Here is a 23,146-nt window from a genome sequence, read left to right on the forward strand (position 1 = left end):
AATTCTGTGATTCAGTATAGAGGTGGAGGAAAAAAAAAGTTAGCTGGATGGCCCAGAATAAATTGTGGGGAGTAGTACTTTCCTGTTACATCTAATCCATACCTAGGTTCCATTTTGTGCGAATGATAAAACACAAGCTTTACTAATCTCGGTGCGCACTTATAACAACAGGAGTAGTCCTTTTCTCCTTAGTAGCAGTGGCATTGGAAATCCTTGGGTTGCAATCTTGATTTGCTTTCTAAAGAAGAGCAAACTGTTTTACAGCCTAAATCACAATTTTGCTATTGGAAGTGGCCTTTATCAAGGCAGGCAAAAGAGAAATTATGAGGATCTAAAGTCACATGTATATCAGTCCAATTAAGGATGACAGATTTCCTTCCCTAATAGATATTTGTGAAAACTAATTCAGTTCATTAAAATCAGTGGTCACTATTAAGTTAGCTTTTAAATTCCAGATGTTCATTGATTCACATTTTATCATGTGCCACAGCGAGATTCAAACCTAGAGTATTAGCCAGATCTCTAGATTACTAGTCCAATAAACACTTAATGAAAACCGACTGCCCGATATACATTGCATTCCTCTGAACTTATTCTTGTTCAAAAGTCACCATTGACTGTATCTCTTCCACTCTCCAAGCAGAGGATTCCAGATCCTAACCACTAACTGCAAAAAGATTTTCCTAACCGTTTCATTGCAAAATGAAACAATCACCTTACATCAGTGTCTTTTGGTTTTTGATCCTTCCAATGGGAAAGAGTTTCTTTCTATTTACTCTATCCAGATTCCTTGCAATTTTGAGCACATCTATCCAGTCTCCTCGCAATCTTCTCTTCTTCAAAGAGAATCTGGATGTTCATGTGCATTTGGATCAGTCCTCAACAGTCAAAACCAGATGTGAAGGCTTCTGAACCTTCCCAGATAATGTTTACAGCAGGTGCAAATAGATCAGGACCCACCCAGAGAAATAGTAATCTCCTGCTGGGAAGTATTTCCCACCCATCTCTTCTGATCTTAATTTCATATCAGACCAGTTAGCCATTTCGAAACATGAAAACTGTGTAAGGTCAAAACTCACATGAGGGTAAGATCCAAGATCAGCAAACCATACTCGTACCATAAACATTAGTTAATGCACATTACCTGCACAATGCACTGCAGCATCTTACAAATCCATAAACACAGAGGGGAGGCAAAGGCCAACAGGTATTTTTACTGGACTGTTAAATCTAGAGATTCAGTTGATTCCCAGGGACTGGTGTTTGAATCCAGGAATAGCAAATGGTGGAATCTGAATTCAATAAACATCTGGAATTAAGAGTCTAATGATGACCATGAATCCATTGCTGATGGTCAGGAAAAAAAAACCCATCTGGCTCACTAATGCCTTTGGGAAGCAACTACCATCCGTACATGTGGCTTACATGTGACTCCAGGCCCACAGTAAATGTGGTTGATGCAACCACATTCAGGGCAGTTAGGGATGGCCAATAAATTCTGGCCACCGTCATTCCATGAATGAATTTTAACTAAAAGAGACATCATACAGAAGTCTAACCCATGGCCCTGGGAGATTAATGTTGCTTTTGTGGCACCAAATCTTTTCTTGATCAAGCATTTAAAAACCTAGAAACCAAGAGGAGCTGTTTTCTCAATGCGGGGATTTTTTTTTTTAAATGCTATACATTGAGCTGTATTTTAGTTGCAACTTTTCCCCCCTCCCGCCAAAGGACCGGTCATAATGTTGAGTCACATAGCTCTAGAGTTTTGGATAGCGCCTTTTGACTCATAACAGGTTTTAGTGGTGACTGCTTCTAAAGTAGTTGAATTAGAATTTAACCAATATTTGGATAAACCGAATGTACTATTAGCAGCTTTTTAAAAATCACAGAACTTCAGACAAAAATGAAGATGCAGTGCAATTACAATAGCGAAGGAGTCAAAAATGCAGCAAGGGTAAGTTAAACTGAAAATTAAGTTTTTCTATTAATTCAAATTCATGCATTTTATATGAAAGTTACACATTCTACACAGGGAAGTTTGTGACCTCATTTGTGCACAAATGGAAACTTTCATTTTACAGCACCAAATAGGTCAATTCTGGGCATGGACAGATTTTCTCATAAGTTGCATAGGTTGAATCTGTACTTCTTGAAGTTTATAAGAACGGCAAGGTAGATGTAGGGATATTGCCCTTTGTGGGACCAAAGGGCATAATTTCAGGGAGCAGGGCCAGAGAGGACAAATTTCTTGAGGATAGAATTCTGCAGATTCACTACACAGAGGGCTGCAGAAGCTAAATTCTTAAATATATTCAAAGCTGAGAGCAAGTGAGCGAGATTTTTAACCAGTAACAGAATTGAAAGGTAATAGAGAAACACAGGAAAATAGAATTCAGATTATCAGACCAACCTTAAAATCTTACTAAGTGGCAGAGCAGACTTGATGGATGAATAGTAGACAAGCAGGAAGCTGGAAGAGCATAGCAAGCCAGATAGCGTCAGGAGGTGGAGAACTCAACATTTTGGTTACAACCCTTCAGGGCTTCTCCACTTCTAGATGCTGTCTGGCTTGATGTATTCTTCCAGTCTCCTGCTTATCAACTTTGGATTCCAACATCTGCAGTTTTTTTGTCTCTAAACAAGCTGGATGGGCTGAATAGCCTATTTTGCTCATCTTACCATTTTACTTTTTAATGGAAAGGGTTCCTCTGGAAAGTAATATTGCCAAACACTAGCCAACAGGAACAATGGCAGCAGGAGGACAGGGCCAACGCTCCTTCCAAGCAGTAAATCACAGCTGGCTATGTCTACAAATCATTATCTGTAGCATGGAGTCAAAAAAAAAATTGTGCAATTGCCTCACCCAACATTGAGTCACTTCAACAGAACAGTTCAAAAAGTGGTCCAGTAATCCCTGCCTCAGTAACAAAAACACTAATTTTTGACATTGCTGTCATGAACAGTCTAAGCTCTTTCACATCGAATGCAAGTGATGGTGCAAAGTAAACTACTGGAATTGCAGCAGCCTCAAGTTGGACAAGTTCAGAAAACTCAAGCCTCCAAGTCTTACTTAAAAGCTTTCCTGGCTCCAGTTGGCATTTTCTTTGGTCCGTTCTGTTCCCCACCCCCACTGTCAACAACGGGTTAAAGGGCAATGAACTCCTCCCAAACATCTTGTTATCTCCACAACTTCATGTACTTCCTCTAAAAAGAGAGAAAGGCACAAGAGAAATAATCTATAAAAAGTACTGTTTTTCCGGCTGCAATTCACTGTCTCTAATTCCTGAATTAGTTAATTGTACCAGAGGGGATATGCGACAGGCTCCCTTCCGTTACCAAAAATAAAAATAATTGGAAACTTGCTAACTTGGCAATCTACAGGGTTTCTATAACAAGGAACAGAGCAAGGCTGCTCGCTTTAGGGATTAAATCCAGATTCTACTTCAGCCCTGATCAAGCTCAAAATTTAAAAGACTGTCTGCACAAGGTTAAAATCTCTTTGCAGTAAAAGTTAGTTTCTCCTTTCTACGAATAAATATAGTTATGCTCTAGCTCTTAGCAAATGCAAAACCCTAGAGCGAAGTCGTCACCACTTCACGGAGTTTAAAGACAAGGAGGCCAACACCTTGTCTGAAGAGGGGGAACACTCCTCAGAATGATTTGCAGCACTGTTTGTAGCTCTCCACAGCACGCATGGGACTTGCATGAAGTCTCAGTGGAAGAGGGCGGCCGTGCAAGGGTTCCAATTTGTCTGGATTCTGTTTAGCAAGGATCACGTACCATTCAAGAGCATGTCATAGTGAATTCCCATGTTGCCATTTTAAATGCTTAGCCAAGCAGCACCATTCATTCCTTTTACTCACCTGACCAAAAGCAAGTTAGGAAATTAGTCCTACACCATGGGTGAGGAAGAGTTTATGGCTAATCTCTCAGTTTTGTAAAAGAATGAGTTTTAGATCAGTTTCCAAATGCTTTAATTTTTATTCCATCCATATAGATTAAAAAAAACAAAACACTTGCTGCATATCAGCCCTAGATTTACACAGTATCAGTGCAATATTCAGAAAGTTAAGATTCAGTAGTGAAAGAAACCAGCTAGTTCAGAGGACAGAGAGCAACAACTAGTGTGTGCTGCTACTTAAAGATTATTGCCTGATTGAAGGGTTTCCCCATGTGTTGGAATGCTCCTTCCAGCATAAAGTACTCATTAATCATGGTCTTGCATTCATCAGTGTCTATATCCAACTTCTTCCAGGAATACAACTCACAGGTTACACGCCAGTCTTCATTTAACTAGACAGGAAAACCATATAAAATCAGAGCTAGTGGAACAGCAGCAGCAAGCAAGTGGGCCACTGGGAGAAAATACATGATTTTAGCACAGCAGGATACACAAGACAACATCCTCAGCATTCCAAAGCTAAGAACTGAGGATTCCAGTTAGACTGCACTCAGGACCATACCTCCCACCTGTTACACACACCCTGGAAAACTCAAGGGTATCGTCCCAAGATCACATCCAAGGGTAAAAACAGGAGGAGCAGAGATGCATCAGATGTGGTCAAAATGGTAACACCACAAAGCTGCAAAGAGGCAGCAATTGCTGTCAATCAGCAAGGACTTAAGGTTCTCTTTGCAGGTGAAGGGAGAGGGGAGGATGCTGCAAGTCACAATTGGGAATTGAAGTTCACTCAGGTCATCTTGATTAACAAAACCAAAAAAAGGATATAGCATTGAGACCACTAAAAAGTTAAACCAGGGAATCAAGCAAGGAAGAATGCATTCTCACAAGCCCAATTAGAAGGCCTCTGGTTTAAGATTTGCTGAAAGAATGGATTCTATTCAGCTATAACTCCAGAATGGGTTTTGGCATCTGGGGCAAGAAGAACAAGGAGCAGGCATGGAGGTATGTGTTCCTGATGACCACTTCAAAGAATTTACACAAACCTCATTTTATGCCCATCCCAGGTCAGTAACTAATAATATTTACACAACACAAAAGCAAGGTATTGTTTCCAAAAAAAAAGATAAATGTAATCATTACCCTTGACATTTGATGGCATCCTGGGGGTTACCACTGACCAAACTTAGGCGACCGACTGTGTGGAGTTTGCACGTTCTCCCCGTGTCTGCGTGGGTTTCCTCCGGGTGCTCCGGTTTCCTCCCACAGTCCAAAGATGTGCAGGTCAGGTGAATTGGCCATGCTAAATTGCCCGTAGTGTTAGGTAAGGGGTAGATGTAGATGTAGATGTAGGGGTATGGGTGGGTTACGCTTCGGCGGGGCGGTGTGGACTTGTTGGGCCGGAGGGCCTGTTTCCACACTGAGTAATCTAATCTAATCTAAACAGAAGGTAATTGGTAATCATCAGCAGTTTTCTTTGCTGAGGAGATTTGTCCTGATGCTGAGGCCCTATGAGTTCAAAGTCTCCCAGTGCAACTCTTTCCTGATCCACCTCTCTGGATTTGTCCCAGATATGGACGAAGCACAGGTAGGTGGGGCTAGTTTAGTTTGAGATTATGCTCAACATGATTGGATTGAAGGGTTTGTTTCAGGACTGTATGACTATGACAGGACATACCCAGCGTGGTGTGATGACTAGGATATTAGTCAGACAATAGCTTGACCCATCTGTGGAACTGCACTCAATTTTGGCACAAGCCCCTGATGTTGGTCATGAGGACGGTGTCATTACTAGTGGCTTGGTCAATGCCAGATGATTCACTTGAGTTTCCATTTCTTTTTTCAAAATCCATAGTGGTTAGATTGGATTCCAAACCCCCACCCCAATCAACATTATTTCAGAATCAATTACATTGCTGTGCATGTCAATGATATATTTCCGTTCCCTAAAGGGGACACCAGTGAATCAAAATGGGTTTTTACAATAGTCAACAATGGCTTTATGGTAAACACAACTAGCTTTTCAATTAATGGATCTGGAATTAACTCAAATTTTCCCATTTGCTGTAATGGGGAAATGGGGCTCAAACCCCAGAGTATTAGCTTTGTCACTGGACTAGTAACCCAGACACATTCCCATTATGCCAACATCCCCTCCACTCCCAAAATCATAAAAATAGGTTCCACATGACCATGAACTCATCAAGAAAAAACCTCTTCACAATCCACCAAAGGAGGGGGGTGGGTAGGTGCCACAGCATGAAGGGCTGTTGACAAGAATCCAATTTCTGGTCAGAAGTCAGCACCTTTAGGACAGGTGCAAAATTAGCAACTGAAAATTACTTTCCATTCATCACCTCCCTCTTCAATTTCATCTCAGATAAAAAAAAAGACCTCAATTGGTCACATTCTTACTTCAGGAAGAAGTTGCTGTCCCCGCATAATCCAAATCCCAGAGATGGAGCTGTCACCACCAGTGCCAAAGAGGATCACGCTAGCAAAGCTGTACTCCCGTAGACTATCCAAATGCTGGAATAACCCTGCAACCAATTTCAGAATAATTTAAAAAAAAAAGGATCAGCCAGCAAGAATACTTCACTGGCCCAGTCATTTGCACACAAGAGGGTTTGGTTTGGTGACATCTTCGATTTAGAGGACATCCCAATCATCAAAAAAAAACAAAAATTAGAGTTCCTGAAACCAGTGAGACAGACAAGAACTGAATGCTTATCTTGCTGTCCTGAGGAAGTTAAAGAAAAAAATTTTACATTTTAAAATCTCCACACCATTAAAAACAAACCAAGATTCTGTAGCCAATACAGGCAGTGAAATGCCAATAGCTAGCTCTGGTTTCGTTACATGCCTGTCATCCTCTGCCCCATCCCAAATCTCTTGCCATTTGTCAACTCCAATTCTCAGGGACTTCAACTTTCCAAAAGAAACTGCTGATTAACCAACCGGACCTGAATTATCCAATCTGATCAATAATAGTTGGGCTGCCTGCATTTTCTGGGTGGTCAATTGATTTTATTTATAGTTGGAGCTTCTCACACTCCTCTTACTGAGGAATGGCCTCCACTACTCCCCAGCTTTGGTCACTGGGCTCTAGGTGGGTGTTGGGAGGAGACAGATACAGTTTGGAAGAGGAAGCTGGGATCTTTAGGGAAGTTGAGTGGAGGTGTGGACATGAGAGAAAGATGAAAGAAGGGTGGATATAGCATGACAGTGAACTCAAAATTAATATTAAATTCACTGCAAAAAAAAAGTTTAACAGGATTTTACTTGTCTTTATAATGATTGATCGGATGATGAGAACAAGTTTATTAAATGTTCCCCATATTATGGGCTGCAGTGGTTTAAGACAGTTTGGGATAGGCAATAAATGCTAGTCTGAAAACAAAAATTGCTGGAAATCACAGCAGGTCATGCAGCATCCATGGAGAGACAGTAAGCTACCATTGAGTCTAGATGACTCTTTAGTGCTCAAATACTGGCCCAGCTAGCAAACGCCACATCCTAGGTTCGTATCAGAAGATTAATCTCATTCTGAAACTTCAAGATAATCCTGGAGAACTGACAAGCAACAGTTATGACAAAACTATATCCTCAAAACACCAAGTTGATCACATCTCTCTTCTAATTCCCAGTTTACTGACCAGTTATTAAACTGCTGCAATCCAGACAGAGCTCACTGGGGTACTTGTACTCCATGTACCACACAGACCAACCATCCTTATCAAAGTGGTCCCACAAATAAGGGAGTGCCACAGAACGGATATCCTCATTCGAGTACTTCCACTTGAACTCATCCAGAACAAAGACACTGAAAAAGATGCAAAGATTTTCAAACTACCAAGACTGTTATTCAACAGTGAACAAAACAGGACAAACAATACAGTCCACATTATCCAGAATCAATACTAGGAATTGGTTGGTCTTACACTTTTGGAATCAATCGTTTGATCACTTTTTCTGACCAAAGTGCTACAGGAGGATTTTAAGCAGCTAAAACTATTTCAGTCTGTCCCAAATTAATATTGGAGATTATAGGGGATCTAGTGGGTGGGGGCTAGTCAGCTCCTTGGTTTCCTGCCAGTCAAGTACATAATATTTGCCTACTAGAACCTGTAACTCTCAACATCCTCACTGAGCACAAATCTAACAATTTCAGTTTTGAATTTAAATTAACCCCTAGCTGTAGTTATGTGCATAATGAATTGAGGATCTGAATTATTCTTGAAGTTCTTTGCATTTCACCCCCAAATTAAGAGATTAGACCGAATTCTGGAGTCCCCAAAGGAAAATGAAATGATCTGACCTGCTTATCTGAAAGCCCTCAATTCAATTTTCCCTTAAATCTCCAAAATACAAGAGACCAAAAATTGAATTGCAACCTCCTCCAAGGTCACTACATCAATCCAGGGTGCCTTGCCTGGAAATGGTGTGCGCACGCACGTGCAGAGGACAAGCACCCTTTGTAAAACTATTTGAGTAATTTTTGGGAAGGTGGAGGAAGTGTGATAATGTCACTGCATAATCCAGACCCCTAGTCTCATGAGCAGGAGACATGGGCTTGAATTTCACCATGGTTGATACAGAAATCTGGAGGGCCGTTATGGCAGTGGTAGTGCCAGTACTCCTAGGCTAGAAGACCCAAGTTCAGGCCCCACCTGTTTGAAAATTTCATAAAACATGGAAGTGACCATAAAACACTAAAACTGTGTTAGAAACAAAAAAGCGACCAAATAAATGTAACCTAGAATATGAAACACCAATTCCTCCATGCAACCCACCCTTACCTTTTTGGTAAGTGTGCAAAAGGATCTTGGATTTTTAACAGGTCAGTTGATTTGGTGCAGTCCTGATCATCACCACGTACTTGGGAAAGCCCCTTGGGTCCCTCTGTAGCCAGTTTGCCTCTTGGAGATGTATCCATTTTACCACAGTCAGCAGTTCCATTCTCTTTAGATACATCAGCCAAACGAGTTACAACTGGTCCACACACCAGAGATGGATCAACTGTGTTGAATTTCTCTTTTGAAGTTTCTTGGAGAACAGTATCAGTTGTGAGGATATCTTCCATAAAGGCACTTGTTGTACCAGTAACTGCTACTTTACCTGCTGCATCCCTTTCAAAAGGATCTGGTATGCTTAATGCAGCCACAGTGACCTCTTCCAATGATCCTGTCACACAAGCCTCACTCACGCTCTCCTCCCTGGCCAGACTATCTTTGGCTACATCCATTAATCTGGCTTCTAGCTTAGATGAAGCATCAGGTTCCGAACAATCCCTTATCTTGGAGTCAAAAAGAATGGCCTTTCCAGGAGCAGCCACCATTTTGACAGTGGTCTCTTCAGCTCCTTCACATTTCGGAGCATCAAGCTGGCTTACTCCAACTGGCTTCTGCTCTTCAGGAGCTCCCGTTGATCTGATTTCAGTGACAGACTCCTCTTTTGACTTATGCACAAAGCTCTCTTGGACATCTTCTCTGGAGGAGGATAATTCTGGTAACGTAACTCCTACTGTAGCTTTCTGTGCAGAACAATCCACTGTAGATTCAAGCTGGTTAAAGGGTACAACTAACTTTGTCGCCTCATAAGTTCCTCCCTCTTGGACTCGAGCTGTGACCTCTTCAGTTACTTCCTGCTCTTTGGAATTACTGGTTATGTGGGTGATCTCCTCAGAAAAATCTATCAGAACAACAGATGAATTCTTCTCTTTAGTAACCATAGCCTCACTTTCATTTTCTGGGGCAATATTCCCTTTACAGGAAATGGACGTTTCTTCTTTGATTCTACCCTTCATTGAGGCACAAACTACGGATATTTGTTCTTCTGATACATCCAGCAAACTTTCAGCATGAGTTGGTCTCTGCTTCAAAGGAGGAGCTTCAGCACCAACTGTTCCAACCTCAGCCAGAGGGGCTGCAGGGGGAACCCCCACTGCAGTAATTTCTTTATCAAGTCCAGTGTCAACTGGACCAACTTCATTTGTTTTGTTTGTGGGAATTGCAATTGAACTGGTCTCAATTTTGGCAACATCTTGGGTTTCCAGTGGCTTGGGTGCTATTTGGAAACAAAGGAAAAAAAAAGTGCAGAATGTTTCACTATTAACCACCTATTAAACAATACTTCTAAACTCTCCATAATTCTACTGAACCAGAGATATCAAGCAGCTGCACAAACAGCAAATCTCAGCAGCTTGAAAAAAAAATCCAGACAAACTAATTGCTCAAAAGCTTAAAAACCCCCCCCCCAAAAAAAGCTGGAAATCAAGCAAAATAGAACTTGCTGGAAAAAGCTACATAGGCCCAGCAGTATCTGCTGAGAGAAAGCAGAATTAATGTTTCAGAGGCAGTGACCCTTCTTCTGAACAGGGAATTCATTATGCTCAAGTGAGGATGCTAAGAGTGAAAGGTAAGGAGGGGGAAGAATTTCTGAAGTGTTCAGAGAACCTTTAGTCAGCTCTCAGCTGAATTTGAAAAGGACGATTGCTGGACCTTGTGCTAGCAAGTGAGGAGAAACAAAATGTACCAAGTGCTTGCAGGGAAAACATGGCAAACAGTGATCGTTGTAGGAGTACGTGTTTAGACTAGTAATGCAGAAGACCAAAGCACATAATCGGAATTGGATTAGGGTTACCTTCAACGGCGTAAATGATGATAGAGTAAGGTAAAATGGGAGTAAAGAATAGCAAATAAAAAAGGAATAATATTAGATATTTCCTTTTGGAAAAAAAAAGTGTGACCTAAAGATGTACGTGCATTCCTGTCTCTCCTTAAAAGAGGAAAGGATTTGGAACGTATGGCTTCAGGGAAATATTGAACACAAACACAGAGACGTTGCACCAAAGAGGGGAGGGAGGGAGGGAGGTAGGACTTTAGAAAGCATGAGAAGGCCCTTGAAAAGGAGTGCAGAGAAGACTTGCCAGAATGGTTTCTGGAAAGGGGAATTATAACTACAAAAAAGGTAAAATTGGATGAGTTGGGGTTATTCTGCTTGTACAAGGGGAGTTGAGAGGGGTATAGAAGATTATGATAGGTTTGGATTTAGGAGAAATTGCCCCCATACGTTGATAGCACAAAGTCTTATAATACAGATTTTAAAGGATTTTGGGAAAGCCATGTGAAGGGGAGAGAAATTTCTACACAGCAAGTAGTAATGGCCTGAAACTTGCATTGTGGTGAAATTAGATACCATCAATTATTTCAACAAAATAAATAAATAAAATAAAAAAGGGATGGGAACTTGAATGAAATAAACTTGCAAAGGATAGGATAGATCTACAGATTGGGACCAACAGAACTTCTCCACAAATAAAAGTGGTATCATCAGTAGATTAAAATGGACCACTTCAGTGCTATAAATATTTCTAAAAGATGCTGTGCCCTTAAGAAGGTCCACCTGCTGTGGCAAATTTGAAATGGAATGGACAGCAAATAGGGTCAGCACAATCCATTGTTCTCTGTGGCACAGAGTAAAACTCTCAAGACATCAGGTAAGCAGACTCCTCTGAAACACTCTGGTACTAAAGTCATTTCTTTTAAAATTAAAAAGGAGAGAGAACAGACTGTTTGGCACATCCAAGCAGATTTGAGAATTGCATTCACTCCCCCAATCCCACCCCCTGCCCCTCAGTATCCCAAGGCCCACATCCCAAACATTCCACTGCTTCTTGGAACACCTGCCATATTATTTTCTGGACCCAAAAGCAATGGGTAACATCATTTTATAAAAAAAAAAGGGAAAAAAACTTTATTCACCCAAGTGTTGTACCGTCAGGTTCTAAATTACTGGACTCTACAGCAAATCTGGTCATCTTTGTTTCAAATGTACGATGCTAGATTAGAATGTTCTTCTAGATGACAAAGGGAACTGAGGAGAGGGAATTATACAGATGCTACAGGGATACTTAAAAGTAGTGGTGATTGGGAAGGGTTTCCTCTAGGAATACTAACTAACCCAAATGGTGCATTAAGTCTCACCTCATAAGAGGAGTCAAGTATGGCCAGACCAAAACATGAACATGCCAGAAAGCAGAATAGAAATATTGAAGGAAGTAAGTGACACTTAAGGAGGTGCAAATTGACCAACAAACAGCATGGGAAAAAAAAAAGAGGAGAATGATTAAAGAAATTTAGGAGGAGTTCTAAATGCATCTCAAACAAACTGCTAAAAAGAAAGGGGACCAAATGGTAATCAACATATGAGAAAGAAGAGTAGAATACAGGGAAGATTTGAAAGAGTTTCTTAAATTCATAACATGCCAGAAAAAAAGTGACAAAAGGGGTAGAGGCAGCCAGCCTATTCATGTTAGCTGTTTATGTAGAGTACCCACTAGGCCAGCACACCAAACTCAAAATGGTTTACTAAATATATTCAAGCAAAATTAAAAAAAAAAAATGGCTGGTAAAGCTCAGCAAGACTGGCAGCATCTGTGGAGAGAAATCAGAGTTAACGTTGCAGGTCCAGTAATCCTTCCTCAGAACTCCAATTCTGAGCCAGACCCAAAAACACTAACTGATTTCTCTTCGCAGATGCTGCCAGACCTGCTGAGCTTTTCCAGCAATACCTGAAAGTTTACTGATAAGAATAGTTAGTTCCATTAAAAGCAGACTGCATATGAAAGCTAATGGTCTTACATCTTTCAAGATTTTATCCAAGTCAGTCATTCTGAACAAATAGAACGGCTTTAGTTGGGGTGGGGGGTGGGGGGGGGGGAAAAAAAAAAAAAAAAAAGAGTTCTGGTTGGAGAGGTATTTATCCATTTCTCCGTTCTCCTGCTCATTACAACCAGCACTATGTTGGAAGCAGATGTTGCTACTTTACCTGAGCACTGGGCAGCTGGCTCACAGAACACCACCTCTCCCAGTACTTTCCGGAATGGAGGCTCATTAACACAGGCAAAAAACCAACGGTTTACATCAGTGTAGTTCTCCCGCAGGGAAGGGTCCAAAACCTAGAGAGAAAATATTGTTACTCACCAACCTTGGCAAAGACATTAGTTAAGCTGCAAATATCCAGGTTTATTGTCCTTAAATTTGTAGAGTTAACCACAGGCAATTACTAAATTCTACATCCAGTTTAACACCCCATCACCAAGCGATTCCATCTGGAATTGAGAAAGTGGACATGCGGTGAATGCAGCATTTGAGAAATATTTTAAAGCTATGTTTTGCTTTAAGTAAAAATCAGGCAAATTAACATCTAATTCGCGAGACCCACTTACTCTTTGTGAAGGCTAAATTACAGCTCCACATATTGGTCACCTTTGTTTTAATATACTGATGTTAGACTAATCCTTTCCTTCCAGATAAAGGGAAACTAGGGGAGGAAATTATGCAGATGCTTTAGAGATACAGAAGGGAGGGGAGAAAAAAAAACATTTCAAGGTGTATCATTAATAGCCAACTTAACTCTTGGAAGGCACAGATACAGCCAGGTTAGAACTGAAGGGGCCAGGAGAAAAAAAAAAGTCAAAGAATGGAAATATTTACAATCTAAAAGCACAGGAGATGGAGTGCAAACAGACCAAATGAGGATTATGAAAAAAAAGAATGGGAATGATTTAAGAAATGTCTTCTGAATGCATTCCATTGAAACAAACTGCTAAAAGAGGACCGAATAGTAGTTGATTCTGCAGCTTAAATTGTATACAGCGACATTGTTTTGATACCCTGTGGTTAAATAGCCTATCAAACTTCAACTTGGAATCCAAACATTTGCAATTTGGGGATCTCCATTGCAAAGTGCAGGAGAATAAGAATCCTGGCCAAAGCTTCACAAACAAAGCCAACCAAGACCAACTTCTCAAAACATCTTCCTTAGGTTTTATGTTGCAGTAGGTAGCACCCCTGTCTGAGCCAGAAGTTCAGACTTGCAGTTCCACTCCAGCATGTGAGGGTCACAGAAGGTGCGCAGGCTTCTTGCTGTTTGTCATATATACCTTCTATTTTATTATACTAGTCCAATAAAACTCCTAATCAAGATTTACAAAACTACCCTTATCTCAAAATCAGGCAGCTTTCGTTCTTCAATTCAGAACTTCCTGTGTATTTTCTTCTTAGGAAATGCCGGTGTCACAGGTTCTGATCAAAAAGGTACTTTTAAGAGTGCTATTTTCAGGCTGTTTACATGATGAGTTTGTCAGTTCTCCTCTCAACTGTTCAATTTCCCCCAGTCTTATACAGTCCGATGCTTTGGGAGGGTATCATTGAAATGGAGTATGTTGGCTTTTAAGATTGTCAAACGGTATTGGAGTTTGGTATTTTTGGGGGTATAAATTTAAACAGATTGCCTGGAAACAAAAACAAATGCAAAATTCAGCCAATGAGCTAATCGAGTTATTCAACCAGGTGTTGCATTGTTGCCTTATTGAGAACACTGCTGTGTCTGATAGTTCAGTTACGTTTAACTCTTAAAGTACACCCACATTTCCATAACACTAGTTCCTCTGCATCACATCAGCCTGGAATAAATTTCATCCAACCCTGGGGACTTAGCTCCTGCCAAAATTAAAAAAAAAAATCACTCCTTCTCCTCAGAATATTCTAAGTCCTCCAAGTATAATTCTAAACTCATTGTAAAATTGTCAGAATTCACTCGAGGAACAAAGTTGCCCACATCCTCTGGCTTATTACCACTGTAGTCCTCAGTGGTCTGCCCTCTATTCTCCCCACTTACCTTTAAGCCATAAACACTCAAAAATTGTAGTACTGACCGACAGCTAGGAACTCTCTGCAAGCAATTTCCCAGCACAGTACGGCTCCTTCACTGTATACCACAGAATTTAAGAAAACAAAACTAAAAAAAGTACACACCACTTCTCTACAACAAGACTATAGACTTCACACAAACCTGGAGGAAACAATTCTGACTAAATGAGGTAAATCAAATACATAAATATTTAAAACTCTAGGGCCGGCTTGAAAAGAAAAGCTTAGAGTGGAGCTCAACACCAACAAATATTCAACTTATCAAACCAGTGGAGAAAGATAATAGTTTCAGACTGTAATACTGCGCAGTGTTTTGACAAGTGATAAACTTTGAAGTAGCTAAATGTACATTCAGCTATTTAAACACTGGGATAATCTAGAGTTCACTTTCTGGTTAAAAGGAGGAACTAAATGGTTATGTATAGGACATCTTCTGTAGGAAAGACTGGATGGAATGTTGCTTTAAAAATTAACATGGCGTCTGAAACAGCTAAAAATCAAAATCTGGATTTAAAAAGTGGTAAAAAAAAAAAAAATTGACATCTACACTTCAAATCGATTCCATTTGAATTCAATACAAAAAAAAAGAATTTGGGCATAACTTTGGGGCACCAGCATAGAATCCAAATAGAGAAGACCCTATTTGTACCCATGAGTTTCTCTAGAAGTTAGAAACTAGGGGGCTTTGCACTTAGGCAGGTGGGAAATTCAAAATTTGCATTCCTAGAATGTGACAAAGGAAATCATCAATGTCTAAAAGAGGAATCGATGCATCAGAGTCAGTTTTCCTAATATCCCAAATCACTGAGGATTTGATCAAAATCAAGACTAGTTCTAGAGGTGCCAAAGACACTTCTGCATGGCACAACTTGTGGAATAGGCTAGATCTGGCATCAAAAAAAAAGAGGAATTGGAATATCAAAAAGATACACTGGGAGCAAATCAGACACTCATAATTATTCCAAGATTGGGCTGGGAATAAGGTCAACTGATCTTTGATAGTCACCCACAAATGTCATGAATACAGTCCATTGCTCAACAGTAGAGACACTAGAGTGGGGAGTCCAATGTACTACATCAAGGAGAAGTGTGAGAAGTGAAGATTCCTGCATAGCCAGCACACAGAAAATGAACTGGAAAGTGATTGAATGAAGAGGAGTTACTAAATGACAGCATTCAAGGATAGGACAGCACAACACTCCTAAAGCCACTTCTCACACCCTCAGTAAAAGCAGACACCAGGATTTGAGAGTTAAAGTTAGGGTCGTTGGGAAAGTGTCAGCCATGATTTGCAATCAAGGTAGAGTTGGGCACCAAACCAACATTGCTATGGCATCTCCAAAACAATGACCTTCCAACATTACAACTTGGCTCCAGTCTATAGTACAGCTCTGAAAAAGTTACCCCACTGTCTACTTCTGCCACCATTTGAGCTGGAATATTTTGGTTACTAAAAATGCAGCCAGGTCTGACATCCAACAATCATCTTGCACTTAGGAAGAGAACCTAGAAGCACTTTCTAGCTACTATTGCCAAAAAAAAAGTGTTGTTTCCACCACTTGTAGGTAAATCATCTTAATACAGCAAAACCAATAACTCATTGTCTAATCAGCAGTTTCCTTTTTCAGAGGCATTTGAGGAGTCGCAAATGGTGCTGAACATTGGCAAACATCCCTATTTCTGACCTTAATGACAAGAGAAGATTTTGATGAAGTTGAAGATAATTGGGCTTAGGACACTACCCAGATAACTGACCTCCATCAACCACAACCATTTTCCTGTGTCGGATATGACTAGCCACCAGAGAATTTGTCCCCAATGCCCATTGATGCCAGTCTTGCTAGGGCACCTTGCTGCCACACTTGGTCGAAAGCACCCTCGATATCAAGGACTGTCAGACACAGTCACCTCACCTCTGAAATTCAGCTCTTTCATCCACGTTTGACTCAAGGGTGAAATTAGGTCAGGAGCTGGAGTGGCCCTAGCAGAACCCAAACCGGGAATCACTGATGAAGCTATTGCTGAACAAGTTCTGGAGCACGTCCACAGTACTATTGCCGAAATATTGTCTCAGCCCATAGTCGTTGCTATCCAGTGTCTTCAACTGTTTCTTGATCTCAGTGAATTGAATTGACTGAAGACTGGTATCCATAAGGCTGGAGACCACTGGAGGCAGCCTAGATGGATCATCCTCTTGAATGTGGTGATTGTTTCAACTTCATCTTTGGCACTGATGTGCTGGGCTCTTCCCTCATGGAGGACAGGGATATTTGTGGAGCCTTCTCCTTCAGTGAGCTGTTTAATTGTCCACCGCCATTCAGGACTTGATGCGGCAGGACTAGAGCTTAGATCTGATCTGTTGGTTACGGAATCATTTGGCTCTGTCTATCGCTTGATGCTTATTCTGTTTGGCAGGCAAGTAGTTCTGTTTGGTAGCTTCAACTGACTGATATTTTTAGGTATGCTTGGCAGTGTTCCTGGCATGCCCTCCTGCACGCTCCATTGAACAAGGTTGTTGATCTCTTGGCTTAAATGGTAGTGGTTGAGCAGGAGATATGGCGAGCTAAGAGGTTACAGATTCTGGTGGAGTTCAATTCTGTTGCTGGTGATGGCCCACATTGCCTCATGGATGCCCAATCTTTAACAGCTACATCTGCTTACAGTCTGCAATGTCACAGTGCTAAATGGGAGAAAGTGGTTGCAAGGTAACATATACAATACGGGAGAGGTTCAAACAAAAGGAAGTTTAGAGAAATCCTATTTTCAGTTTAGTTAACTCAAAGTATCCCAAAATGACTAGAGAACATAAATTAGGTACAACTGAATGAACAAATGCAACATTAAGCAACTTAGATGCAATTACCCCCATTAACATAGTGGAACATATGGAAGATGCCCTGGGAGGGTCTCCTATATACTTCAATGAATGCAATTATAAAACAGTTGGCAGGAGGGAATCTAAGATCATGCTAGTAGATAGCAAACCATTCCTTACTTGTTTATAAAGTCCCAGCATTGCACACACCAATGTGATATCAGCTAGAGTGATGTGCTCACCAACCAGATACGTCCGGTTATGGAGGTGATCATTCAGCAAAAGCAATACCTTCTTTATGTCTGCTTTAGCATGCTCGACAACCTGCAGAATAAGATTAAAATGTTGATATATTACTCAGCCTTCGTGTACGGGACACAACCTCTGTTTCTGAATAGCAGAGGATAATGGTAGACAGCAAAAGTCCAATGATCGACTGAGAAATTGTTGAGACAATGTAATTTTATGCATAGGAGTTTGACAGAAGTTAAACATTTTAACAGGAAGAGCAAAAGGAAGCAAGAAAATAGGAAATAATTCTAATGTGGGTGAGAGACTAGGAACCAAGGTAGTAACTATGTACTCGTGCATTATTGAAGGCAGCAAGGCAGTTTAAAAAAGGTTATAAAAGAGGCAAAGTATAAAAGCAAGGAAGCCATGAAGAATATTTAAGTCTCTGGTGTGACCTCAACAGAGTATGGTGTCCAATCCTGGGCAGCGAAAACATAACCAACAATTCTCTCATAACATTTCAGTACAGGCCTGCACAGACCAGCTCAACAAAATCAAACAGTGTGCTTATGCCAAGGTTGCACTGTGAACATATTGAGGAGAAAAAGTGGCTCTTAGGATAAAAACCTATCAGTTTTGAGGATGTCATTAAAATTAAAAAGGGGACAGGTACTAACTGAGAAGAGTGCCAAGTTTGAATTCCAAACAAACATTTGTATGAAAATACTTAAAATGAGAAGTTGCTTGAAGGAATAAGTTTGAAAGATTGGTGAAAAGTTAAATTTATTTTATTGAAATGCTGGTAGTTTTTTTTTTAAAGAAATAGGCAGTTGAAAGCTCACTATGGATTTGAGATTTTTACAAAAAGGCTTCCTGTAAATCACAGGAGAGCAGACAGCTGCTTGCTTTATGGCTAATTTTGAATTGCCACTGGTTCAGATTAAAAAAAAGGTGACAATGCACTATGTTTGTAACATTTCTATAATATTACTGTTTGAGAGACTCTGTAGCCCTGAACACAACTGTGAGGATGATATATAGGCTTCTTGCCCATCACAAAAGGTGTCTGATGATTGCCTCAATACTGGAACGTTGATCTGAAAGGGGATAATGATATTAGTACAATGCTGGAAAAGCACAGCAGGTCAGGCAGAATAGACAAAGCTCACCTGGTTCACAAATGATTCTTTAGAAAAGGAAATGTGTTGTCCTTGCCCAATGTGGCTGACATGTGAACACAAGCACACACACTTCAGCCCATCTTACAACGATCGACACTAGTCCTACTTTCCCGAGCTAGATCCACACCTGTCAATGAGGTGTCACTTCAAGATGTTCATCCAAGTACTTTTATTAAAAAAGGTTGCTAGGCTGACTGTCAACTACCCACCCAGGCAGTACATTCCAGACCCCAACACACCCTGGAGGGAAACATTTTCCCCTCTCAAAACCCCTAACCTTTCTACTTATCACTAAAATTATTGCTTTGTTAGCAATTTTTGACTAATGGTGTCAGCTATTTTCTATTCACTTTATCCATGCCCTTGATACCTTATAAACCTTTATCAGGTTCCCCCCTGCCCCCACCTTCTCTGCTCTAAAACAAAACAGAGCATATTTAGTTTCTCCGCACAGCTGAAGTGCTCCATTACAGGAAACATCCTGGTGAATCTCCTCTACACTGCAGGGGGTGCAATCACATTTTTCCTACAGTGCAACCAGAATTACATACAGTATTCCAACTGTAGCCGAGCCAACGTTCTGCACAGCTCCAACAAGACCTCCCTGGTCTTATAGTTTATACCATGACTGAAAAGGTTCCACATGCCTTAACTACCCTACTAAATCTGGCCTGCCACCTTCATGTATTTGTGGACAAGTACCCCAAGATTCCTCTGTTCCTGAGCTTCCTCCTATCTGACATTCATTGACCTGGTCCCTTCTTCCATAGTGCATCACTTTATAAAGATTAAATTCCATTTGTCAGTGATCTGCTCAACAGACCAGTCAGTCTATATCTTCCTGTAACTTAACACCTTTCTCCACACTATCAACCACCCAGCAAATCTTGGGGTCATCTGCAGATTTATTCCCCACCCTGTATCCCAGTTAGTATCATTTATGAATATCAAACAATAATAAAAAAAGACCTAGCACTAATCTGTAGTACACCTCCTGTTCACGATTCTGTTCCAACGTGCACATTGCTGACAGATACAGATTGACTGTTAAGAGGATTCAATATTTGGTTCTGTCCTACATGGTGCACAGTGGGAACTGTCCCACAAGAATTAAAAGGGTGTGTGGGGGAGGGACGATAACCAGCTTTCAGCAGCAACATTTGAAACTAAAAAATTGGTCAATTTATTTATTAATCATTCCCACTGTAGCACAGCCAGAAGTACTCCCATATTTATAATCAAGGGTATGGCTCAAGTCCCATATAGCTGAATGGGAAATGATGGCAAATTTCACTTCCGTAGAATGGGGATATGGAGACAGAGTGCAGTCTAACAGAGGGATACCAATCTTAAGAACCTGCCTACTCAAGAGAATGCAAAGGACTTCAGGCACTATTTCAAACATCAGTTAAGGAAGGTATCCCTGCTGGCCTGGCCAATATTATCCCTCAAATTAACATTACAAAAAGAAAAAAAAAGTCTGGTCATCAAACCCTAAAATACAGAAGCAGAATTGGGCCAGCCTATTGAATCTGCTTTGCCATTCGATCATGGCTGCTGTATTTCTCAGCCCATTCTCCTGATGCCCTTGATAAGGGGGATCAAAGGTTAAGTCGGTCTTAAATATACTCAAGGACTTGGCTTCCACAGCCCTCTGCAGCAATGAGTTCCACAGATTAACCACCCTCTGGCTAAAGAAATTCCTCATCTCAGTTCTAAAAGGGTCATCCCTTCAGAGGCTTGGGTCCTTGTCTCTCCTACTACTGGAAATATCTTCTCCACATCTGCTGTGCGCACGCTTCTTGGTATTCTGTAAACTTTAAATCAGATCATCCCTCATCCTTCCAAGCTCCAAATACAGAGCAACAATCCTCAACCATCCTTCATGACACCCCCTTCATTCCTAGGTTCATTCTTGTAAACTTCATCTGGAACCCCTCCAACACCAGTATATTCCTTTCTTAAAGACAGGGCCCAAAACTGCTTGCAATATTCCAAATGCAGTCTGACCAAAGCCTTATTACAGCTTCAGTACACCTCTGCTCTTGATTGCTAGTTCTCTTGAAATGAATGTTACATTTGCCTTCTGAACTGTCAACTGAATGTTCACAATAACTTTAATAGAATCCTTTTGTGCTTCAGATTTCCAAAGCCTTTCCCCATTTTAAAAATTGTCTGTACCTTTATTCTTCCCTCATGCACAGCTTCATGCTTGGCTACATCATATTCTGCTATTTCTTTGCTCACTTTCCTAGCCTGCCCAAATCCACCTACAGCCTTCCTGCTTCAACATAACCTGTCCCTCCACCTTAGCATCTGCAAACTTAGCATCAATGCTCTTACGTTCTTCATCCAGATCATTAGTGTGTGATGTGAATAGTTATGGTCCTAACACTGACCCCTGTGGAACTCCCATTAGTCACTAACTGCCATTCTGAAAAGGACCTCTTTATCCCCACACTGCCTTCTTCCAACGCACTGCCACTGATCCAAGACAGGTTAATCGAATGGGCAAAAGCTTGGAAAAACAAAAAGGTAATGTGGAAAAAAAAAGTGAGCTTTGGTTGGACAAACTGAAAAATATAAACTGGAGAGAAGCTGCAAAATACCAGCAGCTGGGGGACTTTATATACAGAAGTCAACATGCAGGTACAGTAATAAAAATGGAAAGCAAACAGAATGCTAGCCTTAATTACAAAGAGACTGCAGTATTAGAGTAGACAAGTCATGCCACAGCTGTTCAGGAACTGGGTGAACCCCAACCAGAGTACTATTTGGTCTTAAGGAAGAATAAACCTGCATTGGAACCGTGCAGTGAAATTCCACGTGATTGACTACTGCAATGAGGAGCTTGATGTTTAAGAGAATGAAAGTGATCTTATTGAAAGTCCAAATTCAGAGGTTGCTTGGTAGAGTAAGTGCAGAGGGAAAACAATCTAGAATGGTTTCAAAATAATAGTATTTTGAGAGTCTATAGTCTGAAATTCTCTTCCTCCAGGGAGCAGTGAACATTAGGTCATTGAATACATTCAAGGCCAAGTTAGAGAGATTTTTGATCTACAGACAAAGTCTTATGGGACAAGTAGGAAAGTGGAGTGAGGGCAAAATAAGGTCAGCCGCAATCTCTCAAAAAATGAGAAGACAAGATGGATGGGCTGAATGGCCTATTCCTGCTCTTAAAAGATATAACTCTACATTAGCGATTACAAAACTGGTTTTCAAATAATGAAATACACAGTCATGAAAGTACTAAGTCAAGTCTGCTTTCTTAAAAAGAAGCAAAGCTTTCAGTGGTCAAAGGAAAGGAGTCAGTCAGTTTCATGACAAGTTTAACGTGAAAAAATTACATTTCCTGTTGCAGTGCAAGAGTTGTCATTTAAACTACTGTTTGAAGCTCACTGAAGGTCAGAGCTGTCCCTTGAACATTAATTTAGTGGACAGCTTCACATTCCCACAGTCAGCAGGAAGGGTGGGCTGCCACTTAGGAGTCAGCATTTCAAAAGGCAATTCTTAGCAGGTGTGAATCCCAGAAGTATTCTGCACCCAGAGTTGTGTGTGTGTGTGTGTGTGTGTGTTGTGGGGGGGGGGGGGGGGGGAAGGTGGGGTGGTACTGGTGTGCAGGAAGAAAGAACTGACAAGCAAAAAAAAAAAAGACAATGTTATTCTGGGAGCTCAACTAATCAGTACCAAACAGCCCCAAAATGTATTCAAAATAAAAAAAAAGAGAAACATGAAGTACAGCAGGCTCGTTCAGTATAGATGCATGATTTGATATTTCAGGTATACGAAGGTATGCAGTGGATTAAAACTAAGACTCTCTTGGAAAGCTTGAGCTCAGCCATCCACCCTCAGCTGAGAACTGGTAGAATGTTGGTACAAATTGCTTTCAAAACATTCAAAATTCTTCTGGAGTCCCAACAATGCCAGTTTCCTAGGTTGCACACATTGGGTTAAAGAGGAGGAAACTAAAGGGTCCAAATTACACTAATGCTCAGATCCCCTGAACAAAATCAATAAAAGCTCCTTCCATGCTATACCTTACATTTGCTCAGTCTGGGCCAACATTTATGAAGTCAGATTCATATAGCACAGAAACAGACCTTTTGGTCCAACTCATCCCTGCCAACCAGACATCCCATTTTTGACCCAGCCCCATTTGCCAGCATTTGGCCCATGTCCCTCTAAATCCTTCCTATTCATATACCTGTGCTTTTAAAATGTTGGAATTGCACAAGCCTTCATCACCACTTCCTCGGCTCATTCCCAGTTACCCAAGGTGAAGGAGAACTGCCTTCTCGAA

At 40.8% G+C, this 23,146-nt stretch overlaps 1 protein-coding gene across 1 annotated transcript in view; it reads right to left on the bottom strand.

The window, feature by feature from the left end:
• Positions 1-4,002: 4,002 nt before the first annotated feature.
• The window catches only part of LOC140454350 (elongation factor 1-gamma-like), a 64,948-nt gene continuing 45,804 nt past the window's right edge, over positions 4,003-23,146 (bottom strand). The window contains exons 6-11 of the mRNA XM_072549055.1: positions 17,615-17,758; positions 12,734-12,863; positions 8,704-9,970; positions 7,561-7,727; positions 6,320-6,444; positions 4,003-4,296 (exon numbers count right to left, since the gene is read on the bottom strand). Coding sequence (XP_072405156.1) covers positions 4,138-4,296; positions 6,320-6,444; positions 7,561-7,727; positions 8,704-9,970; positions 12,734-12,863; positions 17,615-17,758 — 1,992 coding nt within the window. The 3' untranslated portion in view covers positions 4,003-4,137. The remainder of the gene's footprint in view (positions 4,297-6,319; positions 6,445-7,560; positions 7,728-8,703; positions 9,971-12,733; positions 12,864-17,614; positions 17,759-23,146) is intronic.

Source organism: Chiloscyllium punctatum, chromosome 29 (genome assembly GCF_047496795.1).
Source record: "Chiloscyllium punctatum isolate Juve2018m chromosome 29, sChiPun1.3, whole genome shotgun sequence".
Lineage (NCBI taxonomy): Eukaryota > Metazoa > Chordata > Chondrichthyes > Orectolobiformes > Hemiscylliidae > Chiloscyllium > Chiloscyllium punctatum.